This window comes from Pseudoliparis swirei, chromosome 9 (assembly GCF_029220125.1).
Source record: "Pseudoliparis swirei isolate HS2019 ecotype Mariana Trench chromosome 9, NWPU_hadal_v1, whole genome shotgun sequence".
Lineage (NCBI taxonomy): Eukaryota > Metazoa > Chordata > Actinopteri > Perciformes > Liparidae > Pseudoliparis > Pseudoliparis swirei.
This window is the reverse complement of record NC_079396.1, coordinates 3,148,239-3,170,386: the sequence shown is the minus strand read 5'-3', so window position 1 is coordinate 3,170,386 and position 22,148 is coordinate 3,148,239. Positions and strand designations below refer to the sequence as shown.

Genomic DNA, 22,148 nt, shown 5'->3' with positions numbered 1-22,148 from the left:
ACGACAGAAGTTTAGAGTGCTGCAGGAACGAGTCCTAAAACTACCTGAAACCCAGAAACGAGTAAAGAGTCCTGAAACCCAGGAACGAGCTTAAACATCCTGAAACACATGAACCAGCCCTAAAACACCCTGAAACCCAGAAACTGGTTACGAGTCCTGAACCCCAGGGATTAGTCCTAAAACGTCCTAAAACCCAGGAACCGGTCACGAGTCCTGAGAACTTTGAACAAGTCCTGAAAGCCAGGATCGAATCGGCCTCGGTGCTCTTCCACTTTCTAGCTTTTGTTCTGCGACACAGAATTTAAAAAACTATCGAGACAAAATAAAAGAAATACCTCACAGTATTAAAAGTGTTTGATGACAATTAAAACCAGATGAACTTTTTATTTTAGAGGGAAATAAAGGTTCATAAATGGTTCTTTGAAAGGCTTTGTGGTTCTACCAAGAACCATCACCTGCTGAAGAACACCTTTATAGGTTCTTTAAAGAACTCTTAGGAAATGGTTCTTTGTGGAACCATAAATGGTGCCTTAAAGAACCATTTTTAAGGTTCTTTGAGACACCTTTATAGGTTCTTTGAAGAACTATTTAAGGACATGGTTCTTTAAAGAACCCTGGTGTGAAAGGTTCTATGTGGAACCAGAATTGGTTCTTCTATAGCATCACTCTGAAGAACCCTTTTCGGTTCCAAATGGAACCTTCATGTTTTCTGCGTGTATTATTTAAATGTCTTTCATATATATTCTCGTCGTTAATTACCCGACACCTTCCTCATCCTCACTGTTTTGGTACATTTTAATTCAATCTTAAGTAAAAAGGTCAAAATGAAACACCAAAGTATGCTTCACAGTTCGTACCACCGTGTCATTTGCAAGTGCCTTCATCATTTCAAAAAGAAATGTTATTACAGGATTTACTGTAGGACCTTTCGTATTCTTAAGTTGGCTCCAGACTACATAGTTTGTTTTTTTAAGGATATCGTGTCTGTGACGAAGATGAAGATCCTCTCACACGCTGGATAGGAACACAGCAGAACAGAGACAGCGTGTTTCAATCCTCTGATAGGAGTTCCAGATGAGATTTGAGCGTGCGGGGAGGAGACCGCCCTGCCCCTCCGGGCCGCCGCACTATAAGACGGCAGGTCTGGCGGGGAGGACGTCCACACAGACGGGATGCACTCCTCACGCCCTCCCGCCATGCTGAAGGTAAGACCATGACTCTCCTGAAGACATGAGCAGCAGCAGCTGGTTGTCGAGCCGAAGCCAACCGAGTGTTGCCATCGGTCTGAAGTCCAGTTGTCACTGCGGGTTCTGATGAGAGGGAGAAAATGGAAGGCAGACGAAGATACAATGGAATGTTTTTTGGTTAATATTCCTTGGGTTCAAACGGTCTGAGAATTTACCCTTTTTTTTGTTTTTTACTCATTGTTTCTTATTTCCGAGAAAAAATATTTCGGAAATCATTCGGAAGTGAAGTAATCTCATCACAATTTACTGAGAATCTGAATCTTCCTCATGTCAGAAGAATTTAAAAACCCGCTTCAATCAATTATTGAAAATGAAATAAATGAAAGTATGACTTGGACTTAGTCACACAGAGCAAGATTTCAGCTTTTTGGATCCTGCTCATGGACTTTAGTCACAGACTGAATGAATTCAGAGGCCTGACTCGCCAATGCCGATGGGAATTTTCTAGGATTGATATTTTGTAAATGTAATTTCCTTGTACAACTGTGTTGACCAAAATCGAGTCTTCTCGAGGTCTGGTGCTTCGCTCCAACCGCACTTCACTGTCCTCAAGGGATGGAGGCGTGATGGCGTGTACCCCTGTTCCTAAAACTAGTCTACGATAGTATACTGTTTATAATCCTGTAACCTCGTAGGTCTGGGTCTAAAAAACGACAAAGAGAGTTGTTAGTTTTCAGCGCTATCATCCTCTCAAACAATATCAGAGAATGCATTCATAGTCCACCAATTCATCTGAGGTTCTAGTCAAAATCCCCAAAGTTACGGTTGACCATCACTCGGGTCACGAAGAGCACCGCCAAGTGTCGAAACGCGGTTTTCAAAGCCCAAAATTCAAGGAATATCCTTTTATCTAATCTGTCATTAGTCCAGCCTTAAGATGTATCGGCGCGAGCGCGTCTCAATGAGGTCTATTCTATCAATTTAATCTGTTATCAAAGATAACTTCATTTAATTCCAGTTATCACGTGTTGTTTATGCGTCAAACGACACAAAGGAGTGTTGTCGATGTCGCGAGGTACAGGAAACATCTGGATGTGATGATGACGAAGAGCATGATGATGGGCTCTGGCGTATTCAAAGCTCCTCCCTCTCCTCTCCAGGTGGTGTGTGTTCGGATGTGTGTGTTCTACGCCGCCGTGTGTCTGGCCGGCTGGCCGCCGTCCTCCGAGGCGGCCCGGCTCCGCTGCGGCTCGGACCTCCTGGACGACATCAGATTCGTGTGCGGGGACCGTGGGATCTACATAGGTAGGTCCACATCCACGGCGTCCACCTGTTGCACCTGTCTGGGGGCGTGGGATACCCTGCAAGCCTTCACATGTACTCAGATCATGTTTTGCAGGATTGAAGGTTTTGGATTTTCTCATATTTCTTCAAACACACGTCAAACCAACTTGATGTTATCTTCCATCGCTCGCACACAACGGGCACCTCTGCATTACGACCCAATGAGTAGCTCTTATGGCACGTTTTACAGAAAAGTATAAGTATAAATTGGTAGATTCTGTCTTGTTATGACAGAAATGCATATGACATAAATTATCTGTTATTAATGAAGATAGAAAAAGATAATAGCAACAAGTGCTATCAAGGTTATTCCACCCTGTGTGGTCGCACTTACAGGAGCAGAGGGCCATGGCCATCATGCCAAGAGCAGTAACTCTGAGCAAGCTATCAGCGCCACGACAATAGCTCATTTATTGACATAAAGACCAGCCACAACAATGCTCATCTGGACCCGACATCTTTTACGCAATTTAATATCTCGCGATTTTGTCTTTCTATCCGGGGCCACATTTGATTGCGCCGTTTTATCCAACATCGGTTCGTCATTAGATCCGAATGTGCGGCATGTAGATGGAACCGGAGCGGATTGGTTCCTCCTCCTTGGCAGGTTGCATCGTTTCATTTCATATAAAAGGTTATTATTGTTGTAGTGTTATTGTTATGGACCTGGACAGATTTACTCACATGACCCTTCACTTGATTACCTTTGCTCTGTTCTGACCAAGGCCACCATACACCCTCGCGCTATCCACCAAAATGGCAGCGTACTCACCAGAACGCGTTGCCTCGGTGCGCGATAGCTTTGTTGTTCAAACATCTCGGCGTTATCTCGAGAGCAGCGGAGCGGCTTTCACAGTCGTAACGGAGGAAAAGGTGTGGACGGGCAACGAAGACCATCCCCTTCGTTCTCACTCAATATCTCACACGTTGGGAGTTTGGCGCTTCGAGAGCTGAATGCTAACGCGCGCATGCTAACGAGCGCATGCTAACGCGCGGCGAAAATGTGTTATGAAACCAAAGGATCATTTCATTTCGTCTGTTTGGGGGTGGCAATTATCCGATTTGACATATAATCATGATCATATAGCAATAATTATATAATAATAATATATATAAATAACACTATTGCAAAAAAGCGACTCATTTTGCACTATTTCGCAATAGATACATACATCTTTAACAGAGGGAGCTCAATGAGCCAAACAAACACATTTGGCGATCGGTCGATTATTGGAAAGATCAGTTAAATCAGATTCAACTGTGTGAATCCTTTGTTATATTCGTTAAATATTTAGAATAAAACCAAAATGGTGGCGGTTCGTGAGCCCTCTGTATCGTGGCCACGACCATCCAGACTGACCTCCAGCGGCACCTTCAGGACAGGCTGGCGTGCGTCAGTTAAACACGTTTAATTCATCAGTTGCTACCATGTGTAAAAGACCCCCACATACATTTAAGTTGGCCTATTTTTCTTCTTTTTTTTAAAGTTAAGAAGTTAAGACAAGATTCCCATTGGACTTTTCTCTCTCTCTCCTTGCGCAGGTAGAGGGACGTGGTCTGGTTACGGCGCTCGGCCGAGGGGGAAGGGGATAGTGGAGAAGTGCTGTCGGGCGGGTGGCTGTGAACTTCAGCTTCTGGAGATGTACTGCGCCAAACCCAAGAGCCAGCGGCGGCAGACGACCGCCTCCCCGACCACAACCACGGCACCTCGTACCGCCACGCAGCTGCACACGGTACGACCTCTTCTGGGCTTCGACCAGGGAGTTGGTTCAGGTGTCATCACCTGGACTTTGGTCACGTGATGACACCTGAACTTTTGGGTGGAGTAGGATCCCTGTTTCTGTCAAGGACGGTCTTTGGTGTCCGACGGCAACCTCCGGTTCTGAAAAGGGAGAACAGTATATTCATTGGTTTTAGTAGAATGTTAATATACACTACCGTTCGAAGTTTGGGATCACTTAGAAATGTCCTTATTTTTCAAAGCACTGTTTTATTCAATGAAGATAACATTACATTTATCATAAACACACTTTATACATAGTTAATGTGTAAATGACTATTCTCTGGTTGTTAATGAAGTCTCTACAGAGGTGTATCGAGGCTCATCTCCAGTGTTCTAGTGGTACATTGTGTTATCGCCTTAGAAGACTAACGGAGGGTAAGAAAACCCCTGAAAACCCTTTTTATGTGAGCGCAGCTGAAAACAGTTACGCTGGTGAGAGAAGCGATAAAACTGGCCTTCCTTTGAGCCACAAGAAGAACAAAATTAATATTTCAAATAAAAATCATTATTTATAACCTTGTCAATGTCTTGACTAGATTTTATATTTATTTTGCAAATAATTTGATCTTAAAAGTGTGAGTTTTCATGGAAAACACAAAATGGTCTGGGTGACCCCAAACTTTTGAACGGTCGTTTAAATGATAAAACAAATCATAATGGTGAATAGCTAAAGCAAAACCAACAAGTGAAGCCTAATACAGTCAGTGTCTGTGCTGAATACTAACCTCCCCCCCCCCCCCCCCCACACACACACACAGGGCCACGTTTACCTGCTACACCCCAGCAGCACGTCCTTGAATCAACTCCTCATTCTTATCTTTTGTCTCGCAGACTCAGCAGTTCCAGGCGGTGTTTCTGAAGAGGCTCTCCGAGCACCTGGGAGCGCCCGGCGGTCCGAAGAGGGAAGCGGACAGAAAGAAAACACAGGCTTCCCCTCGACGGAAAAGCAAAGTCCCATTGGCTCGCCGGAGGATTAAAGCAAAGACCACGACCGGCAGGCCTCCTTCGACCTCCGGGAGTCGTCCTCTTTGGAGAATGATGACCGTTAAATCGTGACCTTTGACCTTGTGAAAAGAACCATCAATATGTGTAGTGGATTTGGACACAGCTAGTTTGAAAGACTGGTTCTGCCTGTTGTGATATACATTCTCTACCAAGTAGGGATCACAAACCGGTTTGGAGGGAAACTGAAGTCCGGACTCCATCTCTGGGCGAGCTGATGTTACGCTAACCTGGAACTCAATGGAACGTCTCACTGAGTCCTTCTTACTTCTGTCTTTCTGGATCAAAGGGACATTACATGGTGAATCGACCTTTACTCGTATAGCGCTTTCTATTCTTCTGACCACTCAAAGCGGGACAGTATTCACCCATTCACACCCATTCATACACTCATGGGAGGGGCTACCATGCAAGGTATCGCATGCCTATCGGGACTAATTAACATTCGCACACCATAGGCACAGCTACGGGAGTAATTTGGGGTTAAGTGTATATATATATATATATATATAATAATAATAATATTATTATTATATATATAATAATATTATTATTATATATATATATATTATAATAATATTATTATTATATATATAATAATAATATTATTATAATATATATATATATATATACACTTAACCCCAATATGCTCCCGTAGCTGTGCCTATGGTGTGTAAATGTTAATTATTATTATAATAATATATATATATATAGATAGATAGATATATAGATACAATTGCTATCGGTAGGTATAAGTTAGTACGATGAGGGAGAGAAGTCTGCTCTACTGGACTGTACTTTTAAGAACCGTGTGAGGTTTTGGTACGAGGTTCTTCTCCTTGTGTTTCCACTGTATTTAAACCATTCATTACTATTCTAATGATTTGGTTTATGAGGCTTGTCGTGATGAACGCGTCAGCAAACAGTCAGTTTTGAAGTTGAATGCATTCGGAGTGGTGTTTGTGTCCTCTTCACCAACACCACTCCTGCACTATGTTCATCAGTCACATCAGTTGCTGAGGTGTCTACTTAAATGTGCTTATTGTCTGCGCTATTTCTAACCGAGAGCTAAACATGACACTGAGATGTTAGCTAACAATATTGTCTTTTTCAACACACTAGCGTATATTTATGATGTATGGCATATATGTGACACATATATATATATATATATGTGTGTTTTCTTCTGCACAGCATCTGTTCACATGCAATTTAATACTTATTATAGCACTTTTGACTGAATTGAAGTACCGTGTGTTTTGGAGCCCGACATCAGAATCTACGAGTTGAGTTATTATTGAATGGGCCTGATCAGTTGTCCTGATCTTCACTTGTCCATGTCAAAATGCATGGGGTTTATTATATTTGTATGCAACCGTTATTTATTTCACTATGACAACACGATATTATAATAAATATTACAACTGTAGAATTCTTTGTGATGTTCCTTTATGACTTGATTTAAGTGAGAAAACTTTAAAAAGCAGAGAAGGTCACGCCGTTCCTCCTCCGGCGGCTTCGGGCGCTGCTCGCACGCACAGTTTTAGATTTCATACAATTTCATAACCACGCAACAACAAATCAACCTTTTGTTTTGGCGTGGGCCGTCGGTGCGATCACAAAAGGGCTGACTCATTTTACTTTGACATGACTGAAGTTATCATCTCTTACCAAGAGCTTTCCAAGAGCCTCGATAGCCACCCATGCCCTCTCCGATAGCACAAATGGCTACACTTATACCCCAAACTAACTGTTCCTCTTTTCTGTAGTGCTCTTCATCAATTGTTTTATTGTTTTGGTGTGACAGGCTAACCATACTGTAACTCCACAAGCTTTGTTTTCAACAGTTTAATGTAGGAACTATGTTCTCTCCATCCAACACCCACCGACCGCATCACCGCGCAGAAGCTAGCTCTGAGCTAGCTCTAAGCTAGCAAAGCTCGGCCATTGATGTTTACATCTTGTGCTGTGTCTCTAGGAGACGCACGCTTCCTCCCGCAAGGTCTTGGATATGTGTAGTTGGACATGGATTAATGTAGGAACTATTTTCTCTCTATCCAAAACCCACCAACCGTATCACCACGTAGAAGGTAGCTCTGAGCTAGCTCTGAGCTAGCTAAGGTCGGACATCTTGTGTCTCTAGGAGATGCACGCTTCCTCCTGCGCAGTCGTGGATATGTGGAGTTGGACAGAGAGAATCGAGTTCCGACATGAAACGCAACTAATTCTCTGGGTTATCTTGAGTCACCGGATATCAGGATTTCTGGTTGTTGAGGCTTGTTGAGCTTTGAACTAGTTGAGTATCATCATATCAACAAATACTAGGAACTCTCACCAAAACAATACCGATTGATTAAAAGCACTACAGGTACAGGACAAATGCTTTTTTGATTTTGGTGTGAACTCTCCCTTTAATAAGCATCGATTGTGAAGAGTCAATCCAACGCAGTCTCAGTTTTCATTGAGGCTAAAGGAGTTTGAGCACTGGAGGAAGTCGTGGCTTGTATCTGTGACCAGGTGCATTATCTACATTTCTTCACTGATGCAACACCGCCCAGGAACTAAAAAGCAAATTCAATTCAATTCAGTTTATTTGTATAGCCCAATTTCACAAATTACAAATTTGTCTCGGAGTGCTTTACAATCTGTACACATAGACATCCCTGCCCCAAAACCTCGCATCGGACCAGGAAAAACTCCCAAATAACCCTTCAGGGGGGAAAAAAGGGAAGAAACCTGCAGGAGAGCAACAGAGGAGGATCCCTCTCCAGGATGGACAGATGCAATAGATGTAATGTGTACAGAAGGACAGAAATGAAAGGTAAAACATATTAAATGGAATCCTCAATGTAACTTAATTTCTCTTGGTATGAATCCAGATCCCACTTTAAAAAAAGGGTTTTATAAGATCTGGGGCACTTCTATTGCCGCTCAACATGGCGACGCTAACAATCCCCTCAGCATCTTTATATCCTAATGGCTTCAAGGAGATATGCTGCACTCGCTTTGTTCTCTCTACGCGGTGCAGAAACGTGTCGAGTGCTTCGAGAGGCTACCTGAGTTCAGGGACGCTGCTGTCTACCGTGAGCAGTTCACTCGTTCAAGCTTGGAGTGTGACAGCAATGTCCATCAGCTGGATCAAGCATTCCCGGAGCTGTGACTTAGGACAGGATATTGGTTGGATTCTGGACGGTCGGGTAGTGCCGGCACAGCTTGTTTTTCAGGCCGTACCGTGAAAAGGCCACAGATGGTGAGTAATATAGATAGATAGATAGATAGATAGATAGATATATACTTTATTAATCCCCAAGGGGAAATTTGTCGTAGCAGTAGCAGCACCAATAAACCAAACACACATGAATAAAAAATAAAAAATAAAATATAAAAACAGGGATGAAAGATATAGAAGCATACAAAGCAAAATATAAAATAAAATATATATGTATATATACAACATATATGCATACACAATACACAATACTAATGACAATTAAACTAAATATAAAAACACCAAATATAGACAGTGTGCAAAATGCAAAGTGTGTGTATGTGTGTAGTGCAAATGAAATGTGTGTGTATGTGTGTAGTGTAAATAAATGACATGTGTGAAGTGCAGATCAACATAGTGTGGATATGAAGTTATTATTGTAGTTATTGCACGATGATCTGGCAAGAGGTGATCTGTTGTAGAGCCTCATAGCCGTCGGCAGGAATGTTCTCCTGTATCTGTCCTTGTGGCAGCGGAGCGTGAGGAGGTAATATCTGCTTTTTCAGAAAATACAGTGCAGAAAGGCCCGTCCATGCTTCTCCTGCCTGAGGCTTCAACCACATTTACATTTTAGAACATTGTTTTAAGACTAAAAACTCCATCCGCACAAAAAAAGTGATCTAAAAATGAATATCACATGACCATCCACCTACACTGGGCACACGCAGGGTGCTAATGTACATGGGAAGCCTAAGAGGTCATGCTTAGGGACACGTCGTGGCCGCTAAGACCCAATCAAGTAGTCAATGTCGGCGTCTGGGTTCTCGTTTTCAAACGTTTTCTGTTTTTCTGTCTGTCCACCTATGCAACGCACCCCGGATGTTCTAGAACAAATTTTTAGAAACTTCTTGCTGCATGGCAGCCTTCTCTTAGTCCTTCTATTTCTGATAAAACAGTAATGACATTATTGTAACGAGTTACCAAGTAATGTGACATTGAGAAAGAGGAAGTGCATTGATAATTCATAAAAGAAAGCAACATTTCAAACTCTTCTGGGATGCCCTGAACAAAAGCGTTCGCTAATAATGTGTGAAACGGTTTAGGAATACGTTGTCCCCCGTTGACCCTCACTTACACCTCTGGGGATAACCTGCTTTGAACTTGACAGGTGCCTTTTGTCTCCACAACATAGTAACAGCTGTTCACCGTTGTCGTGATAAGGCCGCAGGGGAGAGCGTTCTCCTTGTGGCTGCCTGCGTCACAGTCAGATAGTGATATTTACTCCCATCTCTTCCCATGCGGAGCTATTCTAATAAAGCCCCCACTCACATCTTATTCTCATGGCCACGAGTGGGCTGTCGTCAGCCCAAAAGGGTAAATGTTGGACTGGTAAAAAAAAAATTTTGAAGATGATATATTGTAACAATCCTAACAGATCTGTGATGAAGGAATACTGTGGCCCTTTGTGATTTTCTGTTCCAATTTATTTTTTCTTTTTCTTCCGACGGAGCTCATAAAAATGAACAAATATACCTTTCATGCAGAATTCATAGCTGTATTCATTCTGATCGCTGCTGTAACATCCCATACGTCATGCATTGTGACCCCTGGGCAAGTCTGTTATCATAAAGGAGGATATACACATCAATTAAAGGCGTTTCATGAAGAAAGATCCTGCACACCTGGAATGGGATAATAAGCCCTATACCACACGCCATATGTGGGCGTTAGATGTGTTCAGGTCCAGAACTCTTACAGATGACTTATAATAAAAACATCATGAGTACTTTCTAATCTGCATATGCTGAATATAGATGATGCATGCATCTGATATTTTGTATCTACACACATTGGGTTACGGTGTTACATGGTTACGATTAGGGAAAGATACAAAATCCTGATTCAACAAATCAACGTTCACTTAGAAAAACGACAAGTTTTGTCCAATAACATATTCAACTTCGTCACAAATTCTTCTTTTATAAAACAGTTTATTTAATTAAAGGACATTTTATTATAGGAACCAGTGACGTTTACCATGACTCTTTCCTTACAGTTATTAAGTATTTTTTGTAATTTTCAGTGCAGCAGATGTTAGTCAAGTTTGTAATGTGAAAATAAACCGAAATATGACAGTGGGACTATACAGAAATGCTGACGCATGCTTGACACCCTCACAGAAGTTTGTGCATTAAAATTGGCACAAAACGGCAGACAGATTGTCTTGTGGAGGCCTATGAGGCCTGTTGGGTGAATAAACTGTCAACAGGTCCACCTGCGACGGCAGGAGTTCACCGTGGCGGTGTGTCTCCGTCAAGGCTGCAGGAGGATCTGGATGCTATCTTCTCTCCTGCCGCCCTATCAGCCGGCTCCTATCTGCAGCGGAGCAGCTGCACACTTAACATCTAGCCCTCAGAGGCTAACAGCTAACCCTCAGAGGCTAACAGCTAGCCCTCAAAGGCTCACAGCTAGCCCTCAGAGGCTATAGCTAACCCTCAAAGACTAAGAGAAATCCCTCAAAGGCTAATAGCTAGCCCTCAGAGGCTAACAGCTAGCCCTCAACCTGGACCAGCAACCCATCATGCATCTGAAAGCATCAACAGCTGACAGCATTTGCCATCAAACTGGTTACCCAGAGTACAAACGTGCACCTTGAGCTGTCCATGAAGGACAGAAGTATAGTTTTCAATTCACAGACAGGCTCATTTTTTCCCTTTGGGTCCCTGAGCTCCAGGATGACATGTTTCACTCTGCCTCCGCTGCTCCAGCTGACCACCTCATTCAGCCTTTTTCAGTATTGATTTTCATATCTTTGTTTTAACTTGTACGTCTTTATCGTGCAATGTGTTGTTCCTCCAGCAGTCACAACACGTAACCCCCGCTGCTAGCCCCCCTCTGGAGCTCCCGTGTTGCTCTGCAGGACTGATCACAAAGTGGACTGGTTTGTACTGGGACATCAACCATTGTACTTTCTTCCTGTTGGTATTCTGAACTGTACATATCATATATTTAGTCTGTACATTTGTTTGCATGCACGTGTTTTCCCTTCTGTGCACGTTGTTGTGATGGTTTACGATGTCTCTCTCTTTCTCTCTCTCTTTTGCACTGAGCCACCATGCTGTCCCAAAACATCCCCACCAACACTGGCATGGCAACAATAACGTTTCTAATCTAAATGTGATTGTTCCACTCGCTATGCATTACTCGGTGAGAACATATTACAGGTGGGATTGCATGCATGTCGATACCACCATAAAAGGACATCATGATCAGTGAATGATGTTTACTATCACATAAATATAACTAGAATGGGCACTCGGTAGAGCGCATACCTTCGCATATCACAAGCTTTGGCATTGACTTATGAACATTTTGGCATTAGTTGCATGCCAATTGGACAAAAATGTATCGTGCTATGGTAAAAAAAAGATGTTGACCTTTCCATGACCTTGACCTTGACCTTTGACCCGATTGATCCCAAAATCTAATCAAATGGTCCCCGGATAATAACCAATCATCCCACCAAATTCCATGTGATTCAAGAAGATTTGACCTGTTCATGACCTTTGACCTTGACCTTTGACCCGATCGATCCCAAAATCTAATCAACTGGTCCCCGGATAATAAACAATCATCCCACCAAATTTCATGCGATTCGGTTCAATACTTTTTGAGTTTTGCGAATAACACGCATACAAATAAATAAATAAATAAATAAATAAATATATAAATAAATAAATAAATAAATACACGGCGATCAAAACATAACCTTCCGGCATTTTCAATGCGAAGGTAATTATATATCAGTATACTAATCTTAGCATATCATTTTCAGAAAAAGAGGCAAAGTGTAGGGGGAGAGAACACGATGAAATGCCCGTTGGGGTAACTTTCGCCCGCATACATCCCCGCTTGTTTTTAAACGAGTTGTGTTTTACGATGCCTGACGGCTCATTGGTGTTCAGAGAGAGGCTCAGCCAATGGGAATTGTATTCACTCAATTATACAATACTGCAGTGGTCGTTTCAGACACACCTTAGTTTTAATAAATCACATTTAATAAATCTTTTGCAGAGACTCCCTGCTCGTCGCATTCCCATCGTCAGTTTGTGTCAATGCTGCAGTAAACAGTCCAAAAAAAAGAAGGGAGAAAAAAAAGGTGTCTGATCTTGTTTCACATTTTGTTCCTCACAGTGTGAATACAGTGTCCTCAGTGTGTTGGACTGGGATTCCTTATCGGCCGTGTTCCAACCGCCAACCACCTGCTGAGCCGCGTCGCCTCCTCATTAAACCTGCACCGGTGTAAACACAGGCCAGTGTGTGTGTGCACGGACAGGTGGAGGCCCGAAGCGCTCAAGGTTCAGACGTTGTCAAGGATGTTCCTCAATGCCAGCTTTGTTCTCCTGCAGCCAGAGACGAGAACAGAAGCGGACGTGGTCAACGTGACGTTATGACCACGGGTTTTAATTCTCCAGTTTGACATCTTGGTTTTTTTTATGGAGCCAGAAGTGACGATATTTGGACGGGGAGGGTGAAGAGGTTGCACCTGATCGACAGGTCGCCGTGGCAACTTGTCCATCACGATTGGAGGTACACACGGAACAGTAATTGGTTCTTAAATGGTTCTTTAAAAAGCTTTGTGGTTCTACGAAGAACCATCATCTACTGAAGAACCTTTTTTTTTCGTTTGAGGTCCCATTAAAGGTTCTTTGAAGAACTATTCAGGAAATGGTTCTTTAAAGAACCCTAGTTGGGAAGGTTCTTTGTGGAACCAGAAATGATGCCTTAAAGAACCCTTTGTTTTGTTTTTTTGAGATATCTTTATAGGTTCGTTGAAGAATTATTTAGGAAATGGTTCTTTAAAGAACCCTGGTTGGAAAGGTTCTTTGTGGAACCAGAAATGATGCCTTAAAGAACCCTTTGTTTCGGGTTTTTTAGATATCTTTATAGGTTCGTTGAAGAACTATTTCAGGAAATGCTTCTTTAAAGAACCCTGGTTTCAAAGGTTCTCTGTGGAACCATAAATGGTTCTTCTATGGCATCACTCTGAGGAACCTTTTTTGGTTCGAGACGGCACCTGTGTGCAAATAATTAAAAAAAAGGTAAAAAGACTTGAGTGCTGAATTAAAAACAAAGGTTTCCGGATGATGTAATCTCTCCTGGTCACTTGGTCTGTGTATTTGCATCCTGACTAATCTCAACAGTGTACCCAAACACACTCACAATCTCCTGGCCTCTCGTTGTCACATTCACTGTCACACTGTACAACACCACACAAGGAGATGGGGAGACAAGGAGCGGATGGATAAGTGATGAACTCATACATGTCGGGCGAGTCTTCAGAAGTGTGACGCCTGTCTCTGCAGCTCCGGGCCACCGAGGAGTCCCTGAAGTAAACATGTAGATAACCGCTACAGGCGGGGGTCGGATTACCGAATACAAAAGATGGAGTCTTTTTTTTAATTAACATAATTGGATTTTAAAATTAAAATGTAATTTCTTATCATTTCCAATGTAAATAAAGTTTCAATACTTCAGGACAATTAAAGATTTAGGAATATTAAAATCCGGACTAACAACTAACACGCTGATGATGATGAACAGCTTTTTCCACAGAGCGGTTGGTTCCTTAAAGAGTTCTTCAAAGAACCTATAAAGGTGTCTCAAAGAACCTTTAAAAATGGTTCTTTAAGACACCATTTCTGGTTCCACAAAGAACCTTTCAAACCTGGGTTCTCTAAAGAACCATTTCCTTAAATAGTTCTTCAAAGAACCTTTAAAGGTGTCTCAAAGAACCTTTAAAAATGGTTCTTTAAGGCACCATTTCTGGTTCCATAAAGAACCTTTCAAACCTGGGTTCTCTAAAGAACCATTTCCTTAAATAGTTCTTCAAATAACCTTTAAAGGTGTCTCAAAGAACCTTTAAAAATGGTTCTTTAAGACACCATTTCTGGTTCCACAAAGAACCTTTCAAACCTGGGTTCTCTAAAGAACCATTTCCTTAAATAGTTCTTCAAAGAACCTTTAAAGGTGTCTCAAAGAACCTTTAAAAATTGTTCTTTAAGACACCATTTCTGGTTCCACAAAGAACCTTTCAAACCAGGGTTCTCTAAAGAACCATTTCCTTAAATAGTTCTTCAAAGAACCTATAAAGGTGCCTCAGACCAAAAAATGGTTCTTCAGTAGGTAATGGTTCTTCGTAGAACCACAAAGCCTTTTAAAGAACCATTGAAGAACCACGATGTGTCTGGGTGTGCTGCTTTCATAACTTCTGCTTCTGGAAGGAGGTGACAGAATTCTGTTGGACAGATTCAGTAAACTCTCTCAACTTGTCATAAAGCGCCTCATTAAACATGATGAATGCCAACTGGTCACCAAATTCACAACAAAGGTCATCCCCTGAGGTCATCCCCCGGGGTCACCCGGGGTCATCTCCGGGGTCATCCCAGAGCCACATCGTGGTGACATCAATGAAGAGAGAAGGATAAATGATGTGCGACGCCGTGACAGAAAGACATGAGAGAACGCGTCGCATCACAGATGACGCAGCACCGTCAGGAGGATGTTCTTCTGCCCCGTGATGCACAGAGAGGTAATCTAGTCTAATCTCATTTAATCTACTCTACGGCCAGTAGAACTGCCCTTTAGAACAAAGTGTTTTGTGATCGGCGCTATCAGTAGCGCCGCTGCATCGGTCTGGGCCTCCAACAACTGTCAGACATGCATCCCCCTGGAGGACGCTACAACGCTGTGGTTGTAGTTCAGTTGCTAGGCAGATCGATGTCGTCTTTCACTGAGCAGGATTTGGGGAAAGACTGTGAGGGTCAGTAAAAAAAAGTTAGGGGGACAAGAATTCAAGAAGTAAACGCATAATATGTAAGTCAGTAAGTAAGTAAGTTAGAGTATGTAAGTAAATTAATAAGTAAGTAAGAGTGAGTAAGTAAGTTAATAAGTAATTAAGAGTGAGTATGTTAATAAGTAAGTAAGAGGATGTAAGTAAGTAAGAGTAAGTAAGAGGATGTAAGTAAGTTAATAAGTAAGTTAGAGTAAGTAAGTAAGAGTAAGTAAGAGGATGTAAGTAAGTTAATAAGTTAGAGTAAGTAAGTTAATAAGTAAGTTAGAGTAAGTAAGTAAGAGTGAGTAAGTAAGAGTATGTAAGTAAGTTAATAAGTAAGTTAGAGTAAGTAAGTTAATAAGTAAGTTAGAGTAAGTAAGTTAATAAGTAAGTTAGAGTAAGTAAGTAAGAGTGAGTAAGTAAGAGTATGTAAGTAAGTTAATAAGTAAGTTAGAGTAAGTAAGTTAATAAGTAAGTTAATAAGTAAGTTAGAGTAAGTAAGCAAGAGTGAGTAAGTAAGAGTATGTAAGTAAGTTAATAAGTAAGTAAGAGTAAGTAGGAGTATGTATGAGTAAGTAAGTAAATAAGTGTCACAAAGTGCAGTTCAGTCGTCAATTTAAACGATTAGTCAATAACAGACTAAAACATGTCGACAGTTAAAAGAGACAAAGTACAATACACTGTAAAAGATGATGCGGTAAAATAAATAAACAGAGAAGATAAAAAGAAGAACACACAACATTTAAATCAACTAAATACCATAAACAGAAAAGTTGTGAGATGGAGTTTGAGATGTGTGACAGTAGTTCAGGTAGAGAGTCATCATCACCTTGTTGTCATGGTTACAATAATAACCACGTGCACCTATTCAGTTGCAGTATAAAAACCTCCCCTTACTTCCTCCTGTACTTCCTGTCAGAGGTACTACTGCCTGTAGAGGGCGCCCTCACGTCAACTCTAAACAGACGACGCTCTGTTGTTGTTGTTGTTGTTGTTTTATTCTGCTGAATTTTGTTGTTTACGAAGAAGAAATGTTTTCTAAAATGACTTTGTGCAACAAGTTCTTCCTCCCAACTCGCCACACACACACGGACGCCCGGTCCTTTTTGAAACCTCTCGTGGACAAAGTAATGACGAGAGCAAAAGGAGGAAGTCAGGTGACATTCGGTGGATGGAATTACTTTATGAACTAGAAAGTGAACTCAAAAGACGTCGCCCAAAAAAGTGTGGGTCTCTCTAAAAGGAAGGGAACGTTTTTTCTTCTTCTATTTCTTGGGAGTTGTTCCTGATCCGATGTGAGGTCAAAGGTCAGGGATGTCGTATGTGTACAGATTATAAAGCACTCTGAGGCACATTCGTAATTTGTGATATTGGGCGATAAAAAATAAACTGAATTTAATTGAATTTATTGTATTTTGTCATTTTATTTCATTTAAATGATTTCTTTAGGAAAGACTGCAAACAGGTATCAATATCGTCAATATGATGTGACACATAGAACATTAAAAAAAAAAATCTGCAGTGAAGTAAAATTATTAAGAGCAGCTAAAGGGATCTGATGTTTGGACTCGGACGAGCATTACGTAACAGATTTATTTTATTTATTTATTTATGTAAACCTTTATTCAACCAGGTGAATCCCATTGAGATTAAAAATCTATTTTTTGAGGGTGGACAAAATAATAAACACGTAGTTAGAAAAAAGAAAAAACACACAAGAGGAGTTCAAAGAAACTAAAAAGTTAAGAGACGGTGACGTCACCGAGTTGATTGAAGAAACGTTGACGTGTTTGGGGCCCCACCTCCAGATCAACAGGCCCCGCCCCCGTCTGAGGGACAAGGACTTTGTGATAGTCCTTGTCTGTGACCCGCGTTCTGCCACGTGTCCAGACTGAGAGGCTCTGAGTGACGAGCTCATCGCGGCGGCCCACGTCACATGGTGAGCGGCACCACGGATGTTCTGCTGTTTTACACAGACAGGGGAACACATGTCGTCACTGAGAGGCAGACATGGACAATAAGGACACATTTTATTCATATAGAGCTTTTTAAAGTACTCAAAGATACTTTACATGTTACATTCATATATCACAGCTACGGGGGGCAGTTCAGGGTTAAGTGTCTTGCTCAAGGACACATCGATGAGGGCGGGGATTGAACCACCGACGCCCTGATTTTTATATATTTTTTCACTTCCATTTTTTATTTGTTTAGACATATTAATTTAAAACAAATAAAAAAATGTCAGACGTAAAAAAAAATTAAACTACATTAAACAGGACACAATGATACAAATATATATACATATATATAAATAATTCAATTTAGTTTATTTTGTATAGCCCACTATCACAAATCATATATATATATATATATACAGTATATATGTGTGTATACACACATACACATGATACAAATATATATATATATATAGTGTAATGTGTGATAATGGGCTATACAAAATAAACTGAATTGAATATGTATACACACATACGCATACACATACATACACATATATACATACATACATAAAAACCACAACAACAACAACACCAAAAAGAAAACAGAAAAAGAAAACAACCCCTTTAATGACCTTTTACTTGTAAACTTTACACCGCCCTACATCTCTATACGACCCGCCGACCCCCTGACAGACAGACCGACCTGCTAACCACTGACACACAGTCGCCCCAAATCATGTCCCTTGGGCTCCCTGAAAATGAACATTTATTTGTATTTTTTATTGATCTTACATTTTGGAATATGCTAAATGACCTTAAATGTTTCTAAATCTGAGAAACAACTGCACAGACAGTAGATTATGTCACTCACGTACATTACGTAACTTGTAGTAAATGGCCGCCCCTCCCCAGTAGATGATGTAATACCTGTCCTTCCTTTGCACTTTATCCACTATTCACTTTAACATCTAACACCAGACGTATCGCAGAATAAATGTTACTACTCAATAAAACGCTTAACATTCATCAATCGGAGTAAGTTGGCTGCAATCCACCGGCTCTGCTATCATAACGAAGGTTATCCGTATCCTCGGGTAGGACAAATAAATAGCATCCAACGGGCCGGCCGGCGTGTAACACGCTGACCGTTAAAGATTACATGGCTGGTGTGACCTACTTCCTGTTTGTGAGGCCTATCCGAGAGGATATGGTGTGTTCACACCTCAACTTTCAAAGACATGTACAGTGTGCGTGTGTTTTGTCTCTCAAAGAAGAAAGAAAGAATTAAATGTACACTTTTATTTCTGTATTCTTCTCTGCATTTGACCCATCCTTAGTTATTGAGGAGCAGTGGGCTGCAGTGAAGAGCAACTGGGGGTTCACTGCCTTGCTCAAGGACACTTCCAGGTTTGCCTGTATCAACTTAGGGTAATATTTACAACTTCATGTCAGACGACATGCCGTCCAATGAGAATTGTGTCTCAAGTCTAAAAGGTTTTAAATCTGCATATGTTTTCCTTTTACCTGCATCATCTTTTGCATCAGGGGCCCTTGCGGCACCTGACCACCAGAGGGCGCTGTTCCACCCGTTTCTTCCCCTTTTCTCCCCGTTAAAGGGTTTTCTGTGGGGGAGTTTGTCCTGAACAGAAGTAATGACGTCATACTCATATTCATATTGTAAGTCAGCCTTCTTCTCTGTGCAATAAATTAAATTAAATTCAAAATGCTTTATTTTACTTTGAATATTTTTTATTATTAAATTATAACACTTTAAAAAATAATAATAAATAAATATATAAATAACAGAACAGAGAATATGAAAAACATGCCGTCAATAAGCTAAATAAAATATACATGTAATGCCCTGAATGCATTAAGAGGAAGCACCAAGCTTCTCCAGTCCTACCCAAAGATACTATACCCAAAGATACTAATCCATCAATACTCAACGATGCTACACAATTAAGAAGAATCACCGTTTGTGTATTTTACATTTCAATCTTAAATTATCACTTTTATTTTGGTGAGTTGCCAGGATGTGAGGACGGTTTGTTTGTGCCGTCTCCGGTTCCAACACGCCCTCTGCTGTGACCTCGGAGTCACACTGTCGTATACATGTACAGTGGAAGTGGCTGAGCTGCCGACACACACACACACACACACACACACACACACACACACATACACACACACACACTTACCACACAGAGGGAACCGTCAACAAGTCATATACTCTGGTTGCTGACATGTTGAATCTGAAAAGTCTCCGTCACGTCCTATCTACTATATACTATGACCACAGGTCGTATAGGAGAGACTGGGGGGGGGGGGGCACTCATAAGGCCCACTTCTTGGGGTTAAAACATCTCAGAAGGCCCATCCCCCCCGAAAAACACAACACAATAGAAAAAAAGAGGAACTTGACTGCTTTATATATGTGGTTTGCCACCGTCAGCTGTCAATATGAATATGAATATGAACGTATTTGAGGGCATGTTTTCTCACTGCATGTTTCCTCACTGCATGTTTCCTCACTACATGTTTCCTCACTGCATGGTTCCTCACTGCATGTTTCCTCACTGCATGTTTTCTCACTGCATGTTTCCTCACTGCATGGTTTCTCACTGCATGTTTCCTCACTACATGTTTCCTCACTGCATGGTTCCTCACTGCATGTTTCCTCACTACATGGTTCCTCACTGCATGTTTCCTCACTGCATGTTTCCTCACTACATGTTTCCTCACTGCATGTTTCCTCACTGCATGTTTCCTCACTGCATGTTTCCTCACTGCATGTTTCCTCACTACATGATTCCTCACTGCATGTTTCCTCACTGCATGTTTCCTCACTACATGGTTCCTCACTGCATGTTTCCTCACTGCATGTTTCCTCACTGCATGTTTCCTCACTACATGTTTCCTCACTGCATGGTTCCTCACTGCATGTTTCCTCACTGCATGTTTCCTCACTACATGTTTCCTCACTACATGATTCCTCACTGGATGTTTCCTCACTGCATGGTTCCTCACTACATGATTCCTCACTGCATGTTTCCTCACTACATGATTCCTCACTGCATGTTTCCTCACTACATGATTCCTCACTGCATGTTTCCTCACTGCATGTTTCCTCACTACATGGTTCCTCACTGCATGTTTCCTCACTGCATGTTTCCTCACTGCATGTTTCCTCACTACATGTTTCCTCACTGCATGGTTCCTCACTACATGATTCCTCACTGCATGTTTCCTCACTACATGATTCCTCACTGCATGTTTCCTCACTGCATGATTCCTCACTGCATGTTTCCTCACTGCATGTTTCCTCACTACATGGTTCCTCACTGCATGTTTCCTCACTGCATGTTTCCTCACTGCATGTTTCCTCACTACATGTTTCCTCACTGCATGGTTCCTCACTGCATGTTTCCTCACTGCATGTTTCCTCACTGCATGGTTCCTCACTGCATGCCTCCTCACTGCATGGTTCCTCACTACATGATTCCTCACTGCATGTTTCCTCACTACATGATTCCTCACTGCATGTTTCCTCACTACATGATTCCTCACTGCATGTTTCCTCACTGCATGTTTCCTCACTGCATGGTTCCTCACTGCATGTTTCCTCACTGCATGTTTCCTCACTACATGATTCCTCACTGCATGTTTCCTCACTGCATGTTTCCTCACTGCATGGTTCCTCACTACATGATTCCTCACTGGATGTTTCCTCACTGCATGGTTCCTCACTACATGATTCCTCACTGCATGTTTCCTCACTACATGATTCCTCACTGCATGTTTCCTCACTACATAATTCCTCACTGCATGTTTCCTCACTGCATGTTTCCTCACTACATGGTTCCTCACTGCATGTTTCCTCACTGCATGTTTCCTCACTGCATGTTTCCTCACTACATGTTTCCTCACTGCATGGTTCCTCACTGCATGTTTCCTCAATGCATGTTTCCTCACTGCATGTTTCCTCACTGCATGTTTCCTCACTACATGTTTCCTCACTACATGATTCCTCGCTGGATGTTTCCTCACTGCATGGTTCCTCACTACATAATTCCTCACTGCATGTTTCCTCACTACATGATTCCTCACTGCATGTTTCCTCACTACATGATTCCTCACTGCATGTTTCCTCACTGCATGTTTCCTCACTACATGGTTCCTCACTGCATGTTTCCTCACTGCATGTTTCCTCACTACATGTTTCCTCACTGCATGTTTCCTCACTGCATGTTTCCTCACTGCATGTTTCCTCACTGCATGATTCCTCACTGCATGTTTCCTCACGGCATGTTTCCTCACTGCATGTTTCCTCACGGCATGGTTCCTCACTACATGATTCCTCACTGCATGTTTCCTCACTGCATGGTTCCTCACTACATGATTCCTCACTGGATGTTTCCTCACTGCATGGTTCCTCACTACATGATTCCTCACTGCATGTTTCCTCACTACATGATTCCTCACTGCATGTTTCCTCACTACATGATTCCTCACTGCATGATTCCTCACTACATGATTCCTCACTGCATGTTTCCTCACTGCATGTTTCCTCACTACATGGTTCCTCACTGCATGTTTCCTCACTGCATGTTTCCTCACTGCATGTTTCCTCACTGCATGTTTCCTCACTGCATGGTTCCTCACTGCATGTTTCCTCACTGCATGTTTCCTCACTGCATGTTTCCTCACTGCATGTTTCCTCACTACATGTTTCCTCACTAGATGATTCCTCACTGGATGTTTCCTCACTGCATGGTTCCTCACTACATAATTCCTCACTGCATGTTTCCTCACTGCATGTTTCCTC

At 41.8% G+C, this 22,148-nt stretch overlaps 1 protein-coding gene across 2 annotated transcripts; it reads left to right on the top strand.

Annotated features, from left to right (window-relative positions):
* The first annotated feature begins 558 nt into the window (after window positions 1–558).
* LOC130200048 (insulin-like growth factor I) lies at window positions 559–5,759 on the top strand. Of its 2 annotated transcripts, XM_056423996.1 has the most exons (4): window positions 559–1,205; window positions 2,348–2,496; window positions 4,078–4,264; window positions 5,146–5,759. In XM_056423996.1, the coding sequence occupies exons 1-4, from the start codon at window positions 1,173–1,175 to the stop codon at window positions 5,368–5,370; spliced, it is 594 nt and encodes a 197-aa protein (XP_056279971.1). In that variant the 5' UTR covers window positions 559–1,172; the 3' UTR covers window positions 5,371–5,759. The 2 variants fall into 2 exon arrangements, with proteins under 2 accessions (XP_056279971.1, XP_056279970.1); XM_056423995.1 differs by having other exon boundaries at window positions 559–2,496.
* The last annotated feature ends 16,389 nt before the right edge of the window (window positions 5,760–22,148 follow it).

Bases quoted from the DNA above. Each gene is read 5' to 3' on its own strand.
- LOC130200048 (XM_056423995.1), top strand. From the start codon at position 2,222: ATGCGTCAAACGACACAAAGGAGTGTTGTCGATGTCGCGAGGTACAGG. The intron at 2,497-4,077 runs GTCCACATCCAC...TTGCGCAGGTAG, and splicing joins CGTGGGATCTACATAGGTAG to AGGGACGTGGTCTGGTTACG. The intron at 4,265-5,145 runs GTACGACCTCTT...TTTGTCTCGCAG, and splicing joins CCGCCACGCAGCTGCACACG to ACTCAGCAGTTCCAGGCGGT.